The sequence below is a fragment of the Protomyctophum parallelum genome (assembly GCF_964188405.1).
Source record: "Protomyctophum parallelum genome assembly, chromosome: 3".
NCBI classification, from domain to species: Eukaryota; Metazoa; Chordata; class Actinopteri; order Myctophiformes; family Myctophidae; genus Protomyctophum; species Protomyctophum parallelum.
Window position 1 is genome coordinate 45324670 of NC_139698.1, and position 17528 is coordinate 45342197.

At 41.0% G+C, this 17528-nt stretch overlaps 1 protein-coding gene across 2 annotated transcripts; it reads left to right on the forward strand.

The window, feature by feature from the left end:
• Window positions 1-15449, forward strand: septin7b (septin 7b). 2 transcript variants are annotated; one of them, XM_083761164.1, is made up of 13 exons: window positions 1-98; window positions 1594-1700; window positions 3082-3182; window positions 3279-3413; window positions 4915-5032; window positions 6761-6853; window positions 7302-7398; window positions 9368-9419; window positions 9582-9710; window positions 11575-11595; window positions 12342-12477; window positions 13147-13289; window positions 14241-15449. In XM_083761164.1, the coding sequence occupies exons 1-13, from the start codon at window positions 89-91 to the stop codon at window positions 14278-14280; spliced, it is 1182 nt and encodes a 393-aa protein (XP_083617290.1). In that variant the 5' UTR covers window positions 1-88; the 3' UTR covers window positions 14281-15449. The 2 variants fall into 2 exon arrangements, with proteins under 2 accessions (XP_083617290.1, XP_083617291.1); XM_083761165.1 differs by lacking the exon at window positions 11575-11595.
• Window positions 15450-17528: the final 2079 nt, after the last annotated feature.

Consider the following 17528-nt stretch of genomic DNA (forward strand, 5'->3'; position numbering starts at 1 on the left):
AAAGAATCTGGAGGGATACGTGGGCTTTGCAAGCCTCCCCAACCAAGTGTACAGGAAGTCAGTGAAGAGGGGCTTTGAGTTCACTCTGATGGTTGTGGGTAAGAACACACGCTATACAGCCCTCACTTTTCCCTCGCTTTGTTTCAATCATTCCATTGTATTCATTGTGGTTGGCATTTTAAAGTCTTGTGCTGTGGTTTGTTATTTAGAGTGTGTGTGTGTGTGTGTGTGTGTGTGTGTGTGTGTGTGTCTGTCGGTATGCACATGTGTTTGTACTGTGTGTGTGTGTGTGTGTGTGTGTGTCGGTCTACACATGTGTATGTACTGTTTGTGTGTGTCAGGATGAAAGTGAGAGTATGCAACGGCAGTGCAGAGACATGCGTACATGACTCTGGATTGGTAACTGTTGTGAGTTGGTTCAGGAGGAGAATATCCCGGTTCCTGTAGTTGACTTAATCTTGACTCCAGCTTCTTGGCTTCTCTTCCTCTCAGAACAGAAACATTTAGATTGACTATATGCAGAACGGTCCTCTGCAAGTTAAAATACATGCATTCTTGAAGCACTTGGATGTGGTAGTTGACACAAAGCCAAGACCTTCGTTGGCTAATCAGCCCCTGTTTGGAGGGAAATGTTTCTTTGGGTCAAAACCATTTCCTGTGGTGAGATGAACAGAATGTGTCCCTGCCGCGTCTCTAAGAATAGCTTGTCTCCCATTGCGCGCTGTACAGTCAGCTTCTGTTCCAGCCTATTGCTTTACAGTGGCACTTGGTAAACATGACCAATTCCTTGTGTTGCACTCCCATCATCATTGTGTTACTAGCCACACGCATGAGAAATGGCTCGTGCATGCACCAACAACTTGCATCAGCAGGGTGGTGTGAAAGAAGAAAGCTGAGAGAGGGACAGCTAGAAGGGGAAGGTGCAGCACTCGGCACATCTTGCATGCCTCACTGAGCACATGACACATCAACCTGTTTAGTTCCATACAGCTGAGTGGACCACCTCATGCCTCTGTCTGTAATCATGTCACATACGCAGCAGCACGTTTTTCATCCACCCAGTTGCACATTGTTAGATGCACCACTATGTATGGACAATAAACTCAACTGTTAAATGCAACCATTTAGTAAAGGGTGGCTCTTCAAATATTGACTCATGGCTACCAACCAGAGCGGACAGTGCCAGTGGTCATTTCCATCCGCCTAATGATCCCATTCATTGCGAGCTCGGAGACCAGGCACAGAATGGCTGGGCATGCTTGAGAAGCCCTGCAGACAGCACAGCGAGCCATTCACTGTGTGTTATGTTGTTGTCTTTGCCCTTAAACAAATGCCAGTGCCTCCTCAATTAAACTGCATGGCTTTTCAATTGTTTTTATGTTGGGTGATTTATTTATTAGTTTCCAGTGTCCACTACGATTGTAATGCCGTTACTGATCTGTGATTTGGCGTAATAGAGGGGCAATTGTTAACATGGATTCTGAATGAGTTTGCTTTTTTATTTTCACATGTGTAAGTGCCTTTACATAATGCGAGTTGACAGTTTTCCCCAAATCCTGATGTTTTTGCCTTCTCCCTTATTTCTTTTTCCAGGTGAGTCAGGGCTGGGAAAGTCCACATTGATCAACTCTCTGTTCCTAACAGACTTGTATTCAGCAGAATACCCTGGACCTTCACATCGAGTTAAAAAGACTGTACAGGTAGAGTGCAAGTAAAACTGCATTTGACCTATTACACTGCTACTTTTGGGCAGATCTAGTCTTTATTCAAATGATTTCTTAACTAGAGCTAGTAAATGATCATGCCATGTATCCAGCTTCCAGAGAGGATTGAGGCATTGCCAAGTTGACTTATGCCATCCACCATTGTGCTAGTGTGCAATGTGCTAAATACGGACACAATGAGGTGAAACTTCTTCCAGTGTTCCAGTACTGCACTGCAGTGAGCTGAAAGAGCTTATGTGGCGAAAAATTGGCGTATCCCTTTACGCCTCCAAGGCCAATATGTTCCTAACCACAGATTCCGTGAAGCTCACGAGTAGGTGAAAGTTGAAGCATTTGGCTTATGCTCTGCATTTGAGATTTAGACAATCACTTCAGGAGGTTATCCCTGTTTTTTGTTCCAACAGTTGGCCAGTGGTGTTCATGTCTTTATGTTTATCTTTCCTAATCTCATAACACGGCCCACGGCCCAGAAGCCTGAGTGTTTCAAGTGCCATACATTCATCGCTGTCTGTCTGGAACCTGACTCACACCACTGCTATTTCCAGATGCTCATTTGCTCCTCTGGTTCATCAACATAGTTGGCTAATAGCACAGTGTTGCAGTGCATGTCAGCACACGTTGCACATGCACAGTGTCATTGTTTTCTGTGTCATGTACACATGTGTGCATTATGCCTCGAAAGAGCAGGGATATCTGATTGAGGGACAGATTGGGACTATAAAGCTAGAATGTGTCATCGTTATGCCTAATTCATACTTCGTCATACGATGGGTGCGACACATTGTGAGTTTCACAATGATTTGAGTAGAGATAAAATATTTTTCTAGTTGCTTGAATTGTGTAATTTTGGTTGCTGGGTGTTGCAATGGGAGAAGTGTTCATTTGTGTGTTCAACTAATCGCCTCTTCAACTAATCGCCTCTTCATGCTTGTTGTCAATCACTTCACAAACTATGGAAAATTCTAAAATAAGAACGATTGAGCGATTTCATGTGTGAATATACAATCAAGCAGTCAATCCCAACTGAGGCGACATTTAAGCGAATGTCACCTCAGTTGGGATTTTCCAGACGCTTACGTTCGCATCATCATGCCATGTATCACCACAATTCATGGAGTGGTGTCTCATTTCACCCATTCGCATCATCATGCCATGTATCACCACAATTCATGGAGTGGTGTCTCATTTCTTTGCATTTAATGTATGACTTTGTATGTAATCAAGCCACTCAAACAAATACTTTCACGTTCAGTGTGAACACACCATAAATATTGTAAATTCAATGTCCTTTTATTTAAAAAAAAGTCGAGTGTTGAGCGAATAAGAATTCCAATGATTTTATGTCCTGTCGTCCTAGGTGGAGCAATCCAAAGTGTTAGTAAAGGAAGGTGGCGTCCAGCTACTGCTCACAATAGTCGACACCCCAGGTTTTGGAGATGCTGTCGACAACAGCAACTGGTAAAGAGCACCTCCATTTTGTCCCATTGATCACTGGTCAATTTGGCGTGTGGGTGGTTTCAGTTTCTGACTATGGATGTAATGTGCATTGTACAGCTGGCAGCCAGTCATCGACCATATAGACAGCAAGTTTGAGGACTACCTGAACTCAGAGTCACGGGTGAACAGGCGACAGATGCCCGATAGCCGAATCCACTGCTGCCTCTACTTCATCGCCCCCTCAGGCCACGGGTGAGTCTGGGAAGAGCATTGCCTTGAAATAGTTTATCAGTACATCTTCTGAGGCACTCGGACAACACCATCAGGTTCAGGGTTGTCCACTGTAAAGCAGTCCATATATAAAGCCTATCACTTTCCTGTAGCAGTTCAGTGGCCTCCAGTAGAAGGCTGTAATAGTACTTGGCAGCCTCTAGTAAGAGTGTGTGAATGTGTTTATTGTGCAACCCTCCTAGAGGCCATTGTAAATTGTGTCAGCTGGCCTGGAGAAGTAGGGGTTAATCATGATCTCACACAAGGCATTCAGAGACGGATGAGATGGCAGTGTTTGTTGCAGATGACAGTGATGCCTAATTGGTTGTTTGTATTAGTCCCAGTCAGCCAATCCTTCTGTAGTAGTGGCAGCTTTGCTATTTCAGTGCTGAAGAGTCTATATGAAAGAGGCCGTACACATTGTGCTTTGGTGCTTGGGTCTCTTTCAGGTAGTGGTTGTGTGAATCACGTGTGGAGTTTCTGAATTGAAGTGCACATAAATGCACAGCTCTGCACTCATAGTAAAATCCTCAGTATGTTAATTTAACCATTAATTTGATCCATTTATCCAATTCATATAGTAATGTAACAGTGATGAAGTCTACCGGTATGTCCTTTCTTCCTCCCTCCCTACAATCTTTCTTTCTCCCTCCATCCCTCCATCCCTCCAACCTAAATCTGTGTCCTCTACAACACAATGTGTGTACTGTGTACAAGCCTGCCCTCTGTACCCAGACAAGCAGCACTCTAGTATTGAGGATGGTCAGCATATGCTTACTGCTTACACAAACACACACTCATGCACCAGCTGACCGCTCTCTCACACAACCACAGTAACCTCATGTTACTCAGAGCACGGCTCAGTACTAGACAGTTTGGATATTGAGCAAACTGTATTCTGCTCTCCATGTTCCCTGGAGTTATTTTTTAGGAACCCAGGCCATTAGTCACTTTAAAAAATGGCTGAATCACACTCGACTCGTCCATTTGGGCTAATGCTTTTATGTGTGTGGTTACTGTAAGCTGAGCTTTTGGTTTCACATGTTTGCCAAGACAAATGCCAAGATTTATAGTTGGCTTCTTCATTTGGTGCGTTCATTTATCATCTCCACTGTCACATTAGAATATCTTCTTTAATCCCCTAGTATTGCTGCTTGAATAAGTGTTCATAACACGTCTGTATGTACATTGTACATAGCCATTCTTATTGTCTGTAAGCCTAATCAAAAGTGTATTATGGCTATTGTGTCTGAAAGCCTAATCAAAAGTGTATTAGTGTATTATGGCTATTGATGAATCTTTTTTCATCTGATTATGAATCTTTGAGTCTTTGTTGCTAAACTTTTAGATGTACCTGACATAAAGCATCATTATGCAATATGTCTTTGTACTCCCCAGCCTCTATGCTCGTGATTAAATCATGATTGAATAAAGAGTTAGTATGCAAGCCTGTTTATAAGCCTGTGCCTTTGTGTCCATGCAGCCTGAAGCCTCTAGACATTGAATTCATGAAACGGTTGCATGAGAAAGTTAACGTCATTCCGCTGATCGCCAAAGCAGACACCCTCACCCCGGAGGAGTGCACACAGTTCAAGAAGCAGGTGAGTGGTTCACAAAGTTTAGTCAAGGTACACTTTATTGTCCAAGGGGAATTTCTCTTGGGTTTTCACCCCTGCTGCAGCAACACACAAAACATCAGTGACAAACCAGTAAGACAACCTGAAGCGACCTCGCCCTAAAGGGCATACATATAAGGGATTGAGGTTTTTAGGTCAGATGTAGAGTTGCTTGCGGGCTCCATTTATGCAGATCTAGGTGAATCCAGTCTTTTCCATGTATGGCATTGGTTATCCAGGGTTAGATGAGGTCAGTGTTATGATCTTCATATATGGAGATGGCCATATATGGTGGCGTGACATGTCATGAGGTGTGACGTCATGTGATGTGACCAATGACCATATATGGAGATGTGATGGCACAAGGTGTGACCATATATGGAGGCGTGGGTTACTAACTAAAGGACGGACGGGAGATGCAGGTTTTCATAGTAAATGCGACCTACTGTCGCAACAAAACACATAATGGCCCCTACACACTAGGAGTTTTAAAGTTGTCGGCGAGTCATCAGATCGTTATGTATTTCACACTACAGGAGTCTTTTAAAAGAAAATCGTCTGTCATTCTATCTTTGTGGCTTTCACACTAAACGATTGGTTGCCGACTAGGCATCACACACTGCAAAAGTTCACCAAGATGCGATCCAGACCCGATACATATAGTCTACAACTACATCATTTGTTTTTTATTCCAATTACATCTCGCGTACGTGCAGGGTGCCATACAAGTGTGAGACCCGAGACTGACACAGGACGCCTCTCTCTGCATGCAGAGGGGGACAACATTACACAAGTGCACACATAGTATGGTTAATCTAACCTTCACTGCTGTTTCAGAGCCTCATTCAATAATTAAATATGAACAATAAAGGTAAGATACATTCTGACATTTGTTTCTGTTTTTTGCACATCAAACAAAAATTGTGAATAATGGTTTTGTTTGGTTCAATTGATCACCTCAGAAGCCCAATCTGATCACCTGGTAGATCAAAAAGAAGAGGTTGTCCGCCTCTGCTCTACTGTATTACTACTGTACTTTGTTGTATGGCAAAAATAGCTGACCTACTAAAGGCTCAGAACGAGTCACGATGTGCCAGGGTTAATGTGGTTAACTGTTGTGGAAGGAGGCATTTGTGTTTCATTATATGCACACGTGACATAACTAGATATAAGGCTCTTCTGATTTAAAGAGCAGCCTCTGGGGTCGTGTGGTTTTTATGTTATTTTTATGTTTAAAAAAAAAGAGAACAAAGACAGTTCTCATAACTAGCAACTAGCTCCTTAGGTGCCAGAAGAGTTGGCCCAGAAATTCAATTTTGAATACCGGATGATTAGTTCTGATGTATCAGAATAAGGTAAAACGTCTGACCATGGTAATTTGAAATTGATTTGTGTAGGGCAGATCTGGATAACACTGTGTACAGTAAATAGCTTTTGACAGCAGGAGAACTTGAGTGAGTGTGATAAGGTTCTCTAAACGGACTGTTATACTTGGTTGCACAACAAAATAGTAGATCTATAAGCTCACAATGAATTACGCTGTCAGTGGCTCGGCTTTGTTGTGTCAGTAAGAAACACCGGTGCGCAACTGCATTACAATGTATTGTTGAATGACAATTCCCCTAATTTATGTTTCCAAACTTGCATTGGTTGTGGTGTGATTGAAAGAACTTACAAAATACACTATTCTCTCTGTCCACATTCTGACCACAGATCATGCGGGAAATCCAAGAGCACAAAATCAAAATCTATGAGTTCCCAGAGACCGATGACGAGGAAGAGAACAGACTGGTAAAGAAGATAAAGGTAAGTGACTTGGTCTACACACCAAGTTACAAAGTGTTGCTTAGTGTTAAGTCTAATATTTTGTTGTACAGCAAAAATCACGTCAACGCTTAAAAAAAATGTCATACTGCATATTCGTTCAAAGTATAGTTTAACCTTTATATTCAGAGTAGCAGAGTAGCAGTCAAAGGCTGAATCATTTAGGGAGTAGCTACTACTTCTGTTTCTAAATATTAGTATTTCAGAAAGGATATAAACTTGAACGTGAATTTTGGGATCATCCAAATGTTGTTCCAAAATATCCAAATGTTTATCAGCTAAACTTAATTTCCTCCCTTGGTCATTTACTGCCGGAGTTTCTCTAGAACAGTCTCTGCACACACTGCTAGCGTTTTTGAGCCTTTTCAAATGTTTAGCATTTAACTTAATTTCCTCCCGTGGTCACACATTAGTTGTTTTTTTGTCTCAGGACAAGTTGCCACTGGCTGTAGTGGGAAGTAACACCATCATGGAGGTGAATGGCAAGAGGGCCAGGGGAAGACAGTACCCCTGGGGTGTGGCAGAAGGTAAGACGAGAATGGACAACGGTGTACTACTTACCACTTGCTTTAATGCAAGTCCAATAAAGAAATAAACATTCAACTGTAGAAATGGTAATAAAAAGTATGGGAAATTGATCAGGTGAAACAAATGACCCTAAGACTTCAATCTGACTTATTTATTAAAAGATGCAGTTCTGTTATATCTTACTAATCCACTCAAGCGTTTCCACATTTGAATAATAACTATACATTTACTGCATTCCCCCCCAGGCCTCCCAGTGGCATGCTTCAAAACTCTATACCGCTTGTGCAAGGACATGCTGTGATTAGTCAGTAGACACTTTGAGTGGCAGTCTGGGAAAACGCTCTCGCCAGAACATGATTTACTATTCTCTGCCTATCGGATCGCAACTCAAACGAGTCGTTTGCAACGTTCGACACAGCAACTCGCTCACTTTTATTCGCTCGGTGGTGTCTCACGTGGCTCAAGTTAGCTTGAGATGGTGGAACTCCATCGCGGTATAGGCGGGCCGTGGTTGTAAGCACAAGTGGTATAGAGTTACGAATGTCCCTACTGGTGTCATATGTATGTTTTATTTTCCATGTGTGAACATAATGTCCATTGCTTCTCTCCTTCAATGTCTCATTTTGATCTCCGTTTGTTGTTTTTTACCAAATTTTGTTTCCAAATTGTTTCTGTTTTGTGTAAAACAGCTGAATAAATAAATTTAAAAAAAGTTGCCAAAACTGAAATAAAAAAGTTAAAGGAGATATAGACAAGTTCCAGTGTTTGTACACACAAGTCAGTGATGTTTCCAAACAGAATTCAAATATGGCTCCACCACCCCCTCCCCCCGTCATTCTATTGGCCGAGCCAGGTCACTTCCATGCTGGGCACAATATACGCTGTAGAGTGCATTGCTGGAATTTGGCGGAAGTAGCAGGATTTTGGTGGAAGTAATGCTCAAGGAAATGACGTTGACGCTTTGACCACTAGTGGATATAAACACCCAGAGGGAGCCAAAGGGAGTGTACCTATGTTCCCCAGGTTCTATGTTCCCCACCATGTAAAAAAGGTTCTTTGTTCCCCACTTAGAATAAACCTAAACCAGAAACCTAACCTAGTCATTTTTGTAATTCTGGTAAGACAAAGTATTTTAGTAACTTAGTCTTCCTTTTAGTAGCAAATTCTGATTTAAGCTCAGTCTTTGAACAATCCATTGAACTTTAGGCCTGCCTAGGCTACTTAAACTATCTAACACTGGCATAAAATACAGTAAAACATAATTGCTGAGACTCTTCAACAAAGATGGCAAAAACAAAAAAAGATTGTTCTGTACTTATACATACATTTGTATAGTACAAAACACTGAAGTCCTTAAACCAGAAACCTAACGCAACCTAACGTAAGTGGGGAACATATAATCTGGGGAACATAGAACCTGGGCAACATAGGGATGTCCCCAAGCCGAACACCCCAACATCATAATATAGGGGAAGATGGAGGGAAGAAATACTAACATTTGATAAAATGTTGTAAAAGTTGTCTATACGACCTTTAAAATAAAAAGGTAAAAAATAAATAAGGCAGCACCTGTGACCTTACACAGCAGTTGGTCTCACAAGATCACAGAGCCATCAGTCTGAGAACCACTAGCCTCTGTACCCATGCTTTCATTTTCGTCTGCGCAAAAAATGAAAGCCTGGGAAAATGCATTGGCCGCTCTGGTCTAGAAGTGGGAGTCAACCCTTCCAGGTGGGCGTTGCTCCAAATGATGTGACGTGGTGCTGCACTAGGGGGGACCGGGGCTGACGGACAGATCGCTGAGATCGGTGAACCAATCGGGGAGCCGAGACCTGCCCCTCTAGACCAGAAACCTAACACTTTAGCTCAGGCTAGAGAACCACTGGTTTAGACTATTTTATTTTCATGCTAATTGGCCATGTGAATGAATTGAGATTGTGATGCATTTGTTTTTTCTTCCTTGACCAGTTGAAAACGGTGACCACTGTGACTTCACCATCCTCAGGGACATGCTCATCAGGTAATGACAGTCATCCCAAAATGAACATGGAGTAGTTGGAACTCATTTACTGCCAGAGTTTCTCTAGAACGTTCTCCACACATTGCCAGTGATTCTACTAATCTTTCAAGAGTTGTTTTTTTCACCCACTGTTCTGATTCTCTCTCTGTGGTGTCTTTCCAGAACTCACATGCAGGACCTGAAGGACGTCACCAACAACGTCCACTATGAAAACTACCGCAGCAGGAAGCTAGCTGCAGTCACCTACAACGGAGTGGATAATAACAGGTCCAAGGGTCAACTATCCACTAAGTAAGTCCTTGACTGATTAGTTAGGTTAGAAAAGGATGTTGTTATTTTTAACTACATAAAAAACCTTACCAGCAACTTCAAACCTAATCCTACCAAGATTTCTAAAGTCGATGGTGACTTTCCAAATTAGTCTGGTAGAGTAGATTAGTGGTTCCCAAATGGTGTGCAGGGGGGCACACTGGTGTAGCAAGTCCAGGTGTGATGTAGGATTTTGACAACCACACATTATTGCAATATAATATACAATTATACAAAATGGCATTTTATTTTCTTAATATATGTGCATACTCATTTACCAATATAACAGCAAATTCTGTATTCTAAAAAAATATATTTAAAGTTTCTTTCAACCTGGTGTCCCTATTTTGGGCATGTCATTTTACATATACAAAATTATAGTAAATTTGGCACAATAACAATAAATCTACAACCTCGCAATGCATCATGCTGTGACACGTTGAGAGTTTTGTCCCTATGAATACAGGTGTTCAGAGAGATTTTGAGTTTGTCGTTTGTCGTTTGTGTGCTTTGGGCACAAAACGTTTGAAAACCACTGGAGTAGACCACCTTACCAGGCAGGCATCAGGATAAATTGCCACCCGTCATTGGCCCAATGTGGGTAAATGTACTGGTGATTAATTTCTACTTCATCTGACACATTGACAGACAGCCAACAACTCCTGTGTTTTGAAATCTGAATAGTATGGCTAATAGTAAAATTTGTTTCTTAATTTGAGAAGTTGACTTAATGTTTTCTCACCTGCACTGCCACTGTTGAGCCCTTTTCAGAATGTTCATTTATTTCCATATTCAGGAATTACACGTATTGCAATATGTATGTTTGAAAGGCTGTATTGCATGCTATTATTATGTATGGCAGTGGTTCTAAAACATTGTATTTTTTATTTTCAAGGACTAACTCTAAGAGTGTACAAATGGGGAAAAAATGGACCTGGTAGAGTAGAGTTACAGACCTGTAAAGGTCCATTTGGAACCCCCTCAAGGTCCTGGACACCACTTTGAGAACCACTGATGTATGGTGTCAGTGTTCTGGCTTTGAAGACTTTAGTTCTCTAGATCTTTAGTTCATGTTTGGCTAGAGCCAGAGTTTCAAGACACTGACAATTGTTTGACCTGTCCAACTGAACTATTAACGTGCTAGCGATTAGGGAACTATGTGCTGGATTGCATGCACTGTTTTGTTAGTACAGTTGGATTAATTCTTGTCCAGAATGTAGATAAGAAAGAAAGCGGTTATATGACTTGTTTAGCTTAAGTCTGTGCTGTTTTCACATTATTTACTCATTCAGATCTATTCTACCTTCAGTAGTTAGATATCCAGTTGCTGTTCATGGTTAGCAGATGCTTTTCCACAGTGTTTTTACTATTTTTACTGTTTTATCGCATGGTTATGTTCTTTGTCTTGTGTTAGGCATGTGACATTCATAATGGATGTTGCTATTGTAGGCAACCTTTCATTGAATTACATACTTTGCATACAAACAAGATCTTCATGAAATGGATGTTCAAAAGGGGACATTTTTGCTGCTTTCTAGTAACCAGCTATCGCTCACCATGCTAAAACTCTTAATTGCTGAATAGCACTAGCATCCTTATAATGCTGTCTTAACACACAGCTAAGCCTAATAAATTCACTACTAATGTATTGTTTACATTAGTTGATAACGGTCGCGAAAGAAACATTGGTATTTTTGTTCCCAAGCATCGTCTTTATTCCAATTTGCAGCGGAAAAACAAGTTTGAATCTTAGATCTTCATTGGTAGACAGTAGTTCTTCTGTTTTATTCTAGTGCATGATCTCATCACTGCATGCTATGTGTGTATTTGTGTGTTTGTTTTTTAGACTTGACACAGTTGAAGGAATGTAAGTGGTCATTTTTTTTGTTTGTCATTTTAGACCCTTGTTTAAGGTGTTTTCTTGTTTGTAGCCCGCTTCTATTATCTCCCTTTGTACCATTCAGAATGTTCTCTCTTAATGTTATAATTTGGCATCCTTTCTTCTAATGTTACTCTTTGTACCATTTGGCATCCTCTTTTTTTCCCCCCCATTCTTTTGTTCTGCATTCCTGGTCGATGTTTTCATGGAATCATTATAAGGAAAATCAGTTGGGAATTAATTTCTGCTCTTCTAAATTATGGCAATTCTTTAGGTGTCTGTGTGCCTTTGTACTTACGTATTGGGTTTGTGGCAAATTTCTATCCACCTCCAGCCATCAACATTAGTCCAGCCTAATAACATCCATGCTAACTCTGCAAATGTAACTAGCTTGGTCATCACTAACATAACATTTAAAGCAAGCCTTGGCTTATGCGCTTCACAGTTCAAAGGTTTCTTCTTTGCTTCAGCTTTTCAGTCCTCATGCTCCCTCCCACAGGCCTGGTCATTTGGTCGGGTGTCCTTAACCCTGTCCCAGCCCTGCTAGGTCCTGTCTACAACCCTCCTCTCGCACCTCGTCCCTTCAACTACTCCTACATGTTGCATCTATCCTGGGAAAGAAGGGCCAGTGTTCACAATATATACCATCTAACTGGTGAGGAGGTCAATACTGGTGAAGCTCTCTGATGCTGACTCTGTATGTGTGTGTGTGTGTGTGTGTTTTCCCTTTGCAGGAGCCCCTTGGCTCAAATGGAGGAGGAGAGGAGAGATCATGTGACCAAGATGAAGAAGATGGAGATGGAGATGGAGCAGGTGTTTGAGATGAAAGTCAAAGAGAAAGTGCAGAAGTTGAAAGACTCTGAGGCAGAGGTAAAACACATGTAACCGTAGTTAGTCACTGTCTGTTCTGTCTGTCTTTACTTGGGTGTGAATGGACTGTGCGAGAGTGTTGGTCAAGTCTAACTGATAATGCAACGTTCTGCTGAATATTTGTATGAGTTTATCTTTTGAGTTATTGAGAGAGGGTCTAGTTGGATTTTGTTTCTACATGTGATTATAAGCATATTGATTTAAATATTGGATTATTGAATTGAGTTCTATGTGTACATTATTTAGTTTTGTGGGTCTGTGTGATTGGCTGAGCAAAGTACATATTGAAGACAAAAGTGAGTGCAGAAAAGTGAAGATTGGCTGAACACGTAATGTGATGTATGATAAGAGCGCCCCCTCAAATCACAGGTGTGATTTTTGAGTGGTGCAACCAATCCTATGTGTCCCTGGGTCTGTCCCTGGCTGGGTCCCTGTTGCACAGCCTAACGCACACACACAGGCCAGGGATGAATGCTTGTACAGTACTTACAGCACAAGTACAGTACAGCACCACTCACTTCAGATTATTATATTATACTTAAATTATATTATGCACAATGATTGCTGCAGTCTGTTGCACAGTAAAATCCTGAACTCAGAACAGTACAAATGTAAACGTCCATCTGTGAACAGGTGTTTTACTGTGTATCCTCATTCGTGTCCCTGCAGCTTCAGCGGCGTCATGAGCAGATGAAGAAGAACTTGGAGGCTCAGCACAAGGAGCTGGAGGAGAAGAGGCGTCAGTTTGAGGAGGACCGTGCCAATTGGGAGGCGCAGCAGCGTCTGGAACAGCAGAGACTTGATGCGTCCAGGTACGGATGAGGCGTGCTAACAAAATTTCTTTCAATTAACAGTTTTCATGGTATCATGAATGAATAGGTATCAGAGCACTGTAAAAAGAGAGGCAACCACAGAATTAGTCCTGATGAAGTCTGTATGCCACACCAAAGTAGTGACCTCACTCCTGGGATATAGGTGTAAAAGCTGATGAGTGTCTGTAAAACAAAGACAGGATATTTCTAATATAGTAGCTCATGTAGCGTTATGTTTTTGTTCCTATTTGATTGTTGCCTTAAGGATGCATAATTATTTGTAAAAGATTCATAGATTTAATATATGATTTATTTGCTCTGCAGTCCCAGTTACCGGTACAATGTCAATCATACTTGCACAATGTAAAGCAAAACAAGCAATTAATTCAACATTTATGCCATGCATTTGTGTAAACTCATCCCTCTTCTTTGATAGTTTTGTGTAGTGTAGTAATGCGACTCCGACGCAGAAGCACAAATTAGCAAAAGCCTACTCGGATATTGTATCATGACTGAAATTCATCCCACTAGTTGATGTGTGGTAGTAGGATAGAAAAAGGAATAGCCTACTCATCAAACTATGTATGAAGGTTTGGTTCCTCAATCTTTTCTTTGGCAATTGTGGCGCCATGTGTTGGTTCAACTACCTAGTACATACTGTATGTACTACAAATGAACACTGTAGGCATAATTCATTTTAGTAAAATAACCATTCTCAGGACAGACAATTTCAGCAACACAAAACAAAAACAGGTTTGTTGTGTTTATTTTAACATGATCTCTACTAAATAATTGATATGTTATTTCTAAATAATGGATTTCTCTCATTTCAATAATTATTTTGCCAGATGTCTGTGCAAATATAGGCATTCCATCCCAGAGGGTACATTTTAAACATTTACTTTTTTAAGATGACACAGTAAACATTAATTTATCTTTCACTTCCCACAGGACTCTGGAGAAAAACAAAAAGAAAGGCAAGATCTTTTAAAAGCCAGTCAGTTGGGCCGCCTCATGACACCCCATGCCAACATTGCCAGTCGGGACACCAGTGTGTGGCACTGCCCCCAACCCAACCCTCCCCTCTTCCACTCTCCTGTCCCTCTCTTTCTAATGTACCGCCACCACAACTGTGGTCCTGCTCCCAGCCACTAGAGGGGGGAGGTCTGCATGTACTGTCAGAACCACCACCAGAGATCTCCATAGTTGCCTCGGGACTCATCCAAGGAATGTGTTTACCGTAACAACAAAAGAAGATTACATAATACCATTTTAGAAAAGCCAAACCCATTATATTATTATTGTTCTTATTATTGTTATTACTGAATACTGTCCGAAACCCACCCCACCTCCCTGCTGCTCAGTTTTTCTTTCCCAAGGTTGCTATTTAATTAATGATGTCTACGTTTTTATGCAGAGCAACTAAATAAAACAGACACACACACACACACACACACAACATGCCTAACTGTTGTACAATCATATTCTGGTGAGTTGTTTACTTGGCAGGTATAAAGAAAGATGTGTATATGTGTATATATATATATATATACAGTATGTGTGTATATACATACATATACACACCTGATCTTCTATGAGGTATTAAATAGAGAAATTGAAAAGGCATTAACAAAAATTGTAATGTTTTTAGTGTAACAGGTTAATTGTATCCTCGCAGACTAATATGAAACTGTATCAATGCAACATCTGAGGAACCGTGGAACTAAAAAAAGCAAAAATGCACCTTGGGCTTTGATAAAACGGCTGAAGTTTTTTTTATTTTCTCCAAAAATGTAACTCTTTCTTTACTTCTGTTTAGCTACTTTCACTAGCCTCGGACCACCATTTATAACTTCATAAGTGTTATATTTCAGTTTAGTTTATTTTTATATATAAATATATTTACCGAGCCAGCTGAAGTAAAACATTTTGTAATATTAAGAGAACGAAAAGTGGTTTCTGCTGCAGAGCAGCTGTTTCATATAGATTCAGTGAGCCAGGACGAGAATATTTCGGTAAATCTGCACAAATGAGATCAGTGGGATTTGAATAAAATACAACACCACATTTTGCTTTGGCTATGTACTCCATCTGTATTTTTAATTTTATTTTTCATTCGTATTGTACAAAGTCACTTAATAAACCTGTGATGATACCAAAGTGTTGAATTCATTGATTATGACAATTATGCTATGTTGAAGTGATAGTGATTACATTTACATGGTAATTGACAATGTACTGTACATGGTATACTGTTGGAAATGCATAGGCCTAATTCACATCCATTGACAACCACTGGATGGCACTGCTACGTCTAGACATTAATGGCAGGCTGGCAGCATACACTGATTAGTGTGGTTGCCCGAATGGGCAACCAGACTCTTGTAACTGTGACACTTTATTATTTCACTGGAGTAGTCTTTATTTTGACGCTTTATACCTCCCACACTGTAAGCTGTACGCACTTGAGCCATATGTCAAATTGACCGGAAAAATCGGGAATCGTGTGCTTGTATTTTGTTAAGAGAAATGTTGTATAGTTTAATTGATATGAATTTATTAGTGAATTAAATTCCCCCATTGACATGAATGGGAAAAGGCAAAAATTCACATTCAAGTATTTGTTCCTCGGAGACTGTAATCACTATAGTTACAAAACTTTTAGGGATAATTCAACATTATCCCTAAAATTATTTAACCCTAAAATGTTATCGGTCGGCCTCATGGTGGCGCTATAACAGCCCACTTTACCTTTTGGCTTATAACTCTTGAACCGTAGGTCGTAAAATAAAAAATATTTTTTTCCCCTGGATTCCTTGGGTCATGACGCATCTCCCCATATAGGCCACGCCCATTTCCGCCATGATAGATTTTCCGCCATTTTGAATTTTGTCCAAAACACACTTTTTGCTTTTCCTCCTACAGATTTTGTCCAAATCTCACAGAAATCGGCACACGTGATCTCTGGACCCATCCAATTAAAACTGAACTGCAGAATTTTGAAAGTGCGTATCGTTCGGCCGTAATCGTCTTCCGAAGTTAGTAGGAGGGGCCTATATCACAAAAAATGCCATAAATCACGAACGGAATGTCCAATCCATCCCACATTTCAATCACATGTCCGGGGTAGTTCAATCAACCAAGTTCTAAAAGCAATTCCATTTTCATCCATAGGGGGCGCCGCAAATGCGAGAAATGTAACTGTTTGTCGCAAAAACATGAATTTCGGGGGTTAAATCCCCTCCGAATTACTTACGCATGATCTAAGGCGTGACTTGAAATTGTAATTGGCTGGCAATACTAGTGGGAGGGGCATATGTAAGCCACTGCGGCAACCACACTCTGCAATTTTTTTAAATTGCGAATTTTCTAGTTATGACTTGCATCCATGGAAAGAAGTCATGCATGAAGGATTTTGATATTTACTATTTTTATTATTACAACAAGAAAGGGTCACCATCAGTATAGTCAACATGAATGTAGACTAGGAGGCTATGGAAGTTGTATTGGTAAAACATTTGCCTTTTGTCTACTCTAGACTGCAAGCAACAATTATAACTAGACTTACCTGTTTGGTGTGTTATAAGTAACAAGTGCTATAACAAGTTTGAGTATCATTATGAAGCCACGCGCAAGAGGCTATTAGGCAAACACTAGTGGCTAGCCTATACTCTGTTATTCTAAAGAAATGTACAGTATAGGGCTACTGCACTGGTGCACCTTGGTCCTTGGAACATTATTTTGAAAAACGCGTCTTCTCCTTATTTGATACAGTACGGCATTGCACATTTCCGTTGCACATCATTGCGCATATGATTCCTATTGGTTACTGGGTCTGGATGTGTGGGAATAACCAATCTGTGGCGAGCCCGAGTCACGCGTCACGCCTGAGCCTCCTTCCTGCAAAGGTCACTCGCGAGTTCAACAAACCATGTGCAGTGCAACCCAGATTCGGCACAAACAAGTGACTAAATGAATGCCACCAAAATGTGGAACGCCCTACCAACAGGCGCGAGCCGCGCGACGTTAAGAAATTATCCCGATTCCCTTGAGCCTTGACTCCTTCAAAACCGCTCTAAACTGGCCCGCCTCCTTATATCCTCTAAGCCCGCCTCCCGTAAAATCTGACCCGGTGACCCCGCACCCCTCTGCTCTTCCCCCTCACAGTGTTTATGTTTTTTGTGAAAACACACGTCTTTTGCATTGCGTGGGCCACCGTAGATTGTCTGCCTACAACAA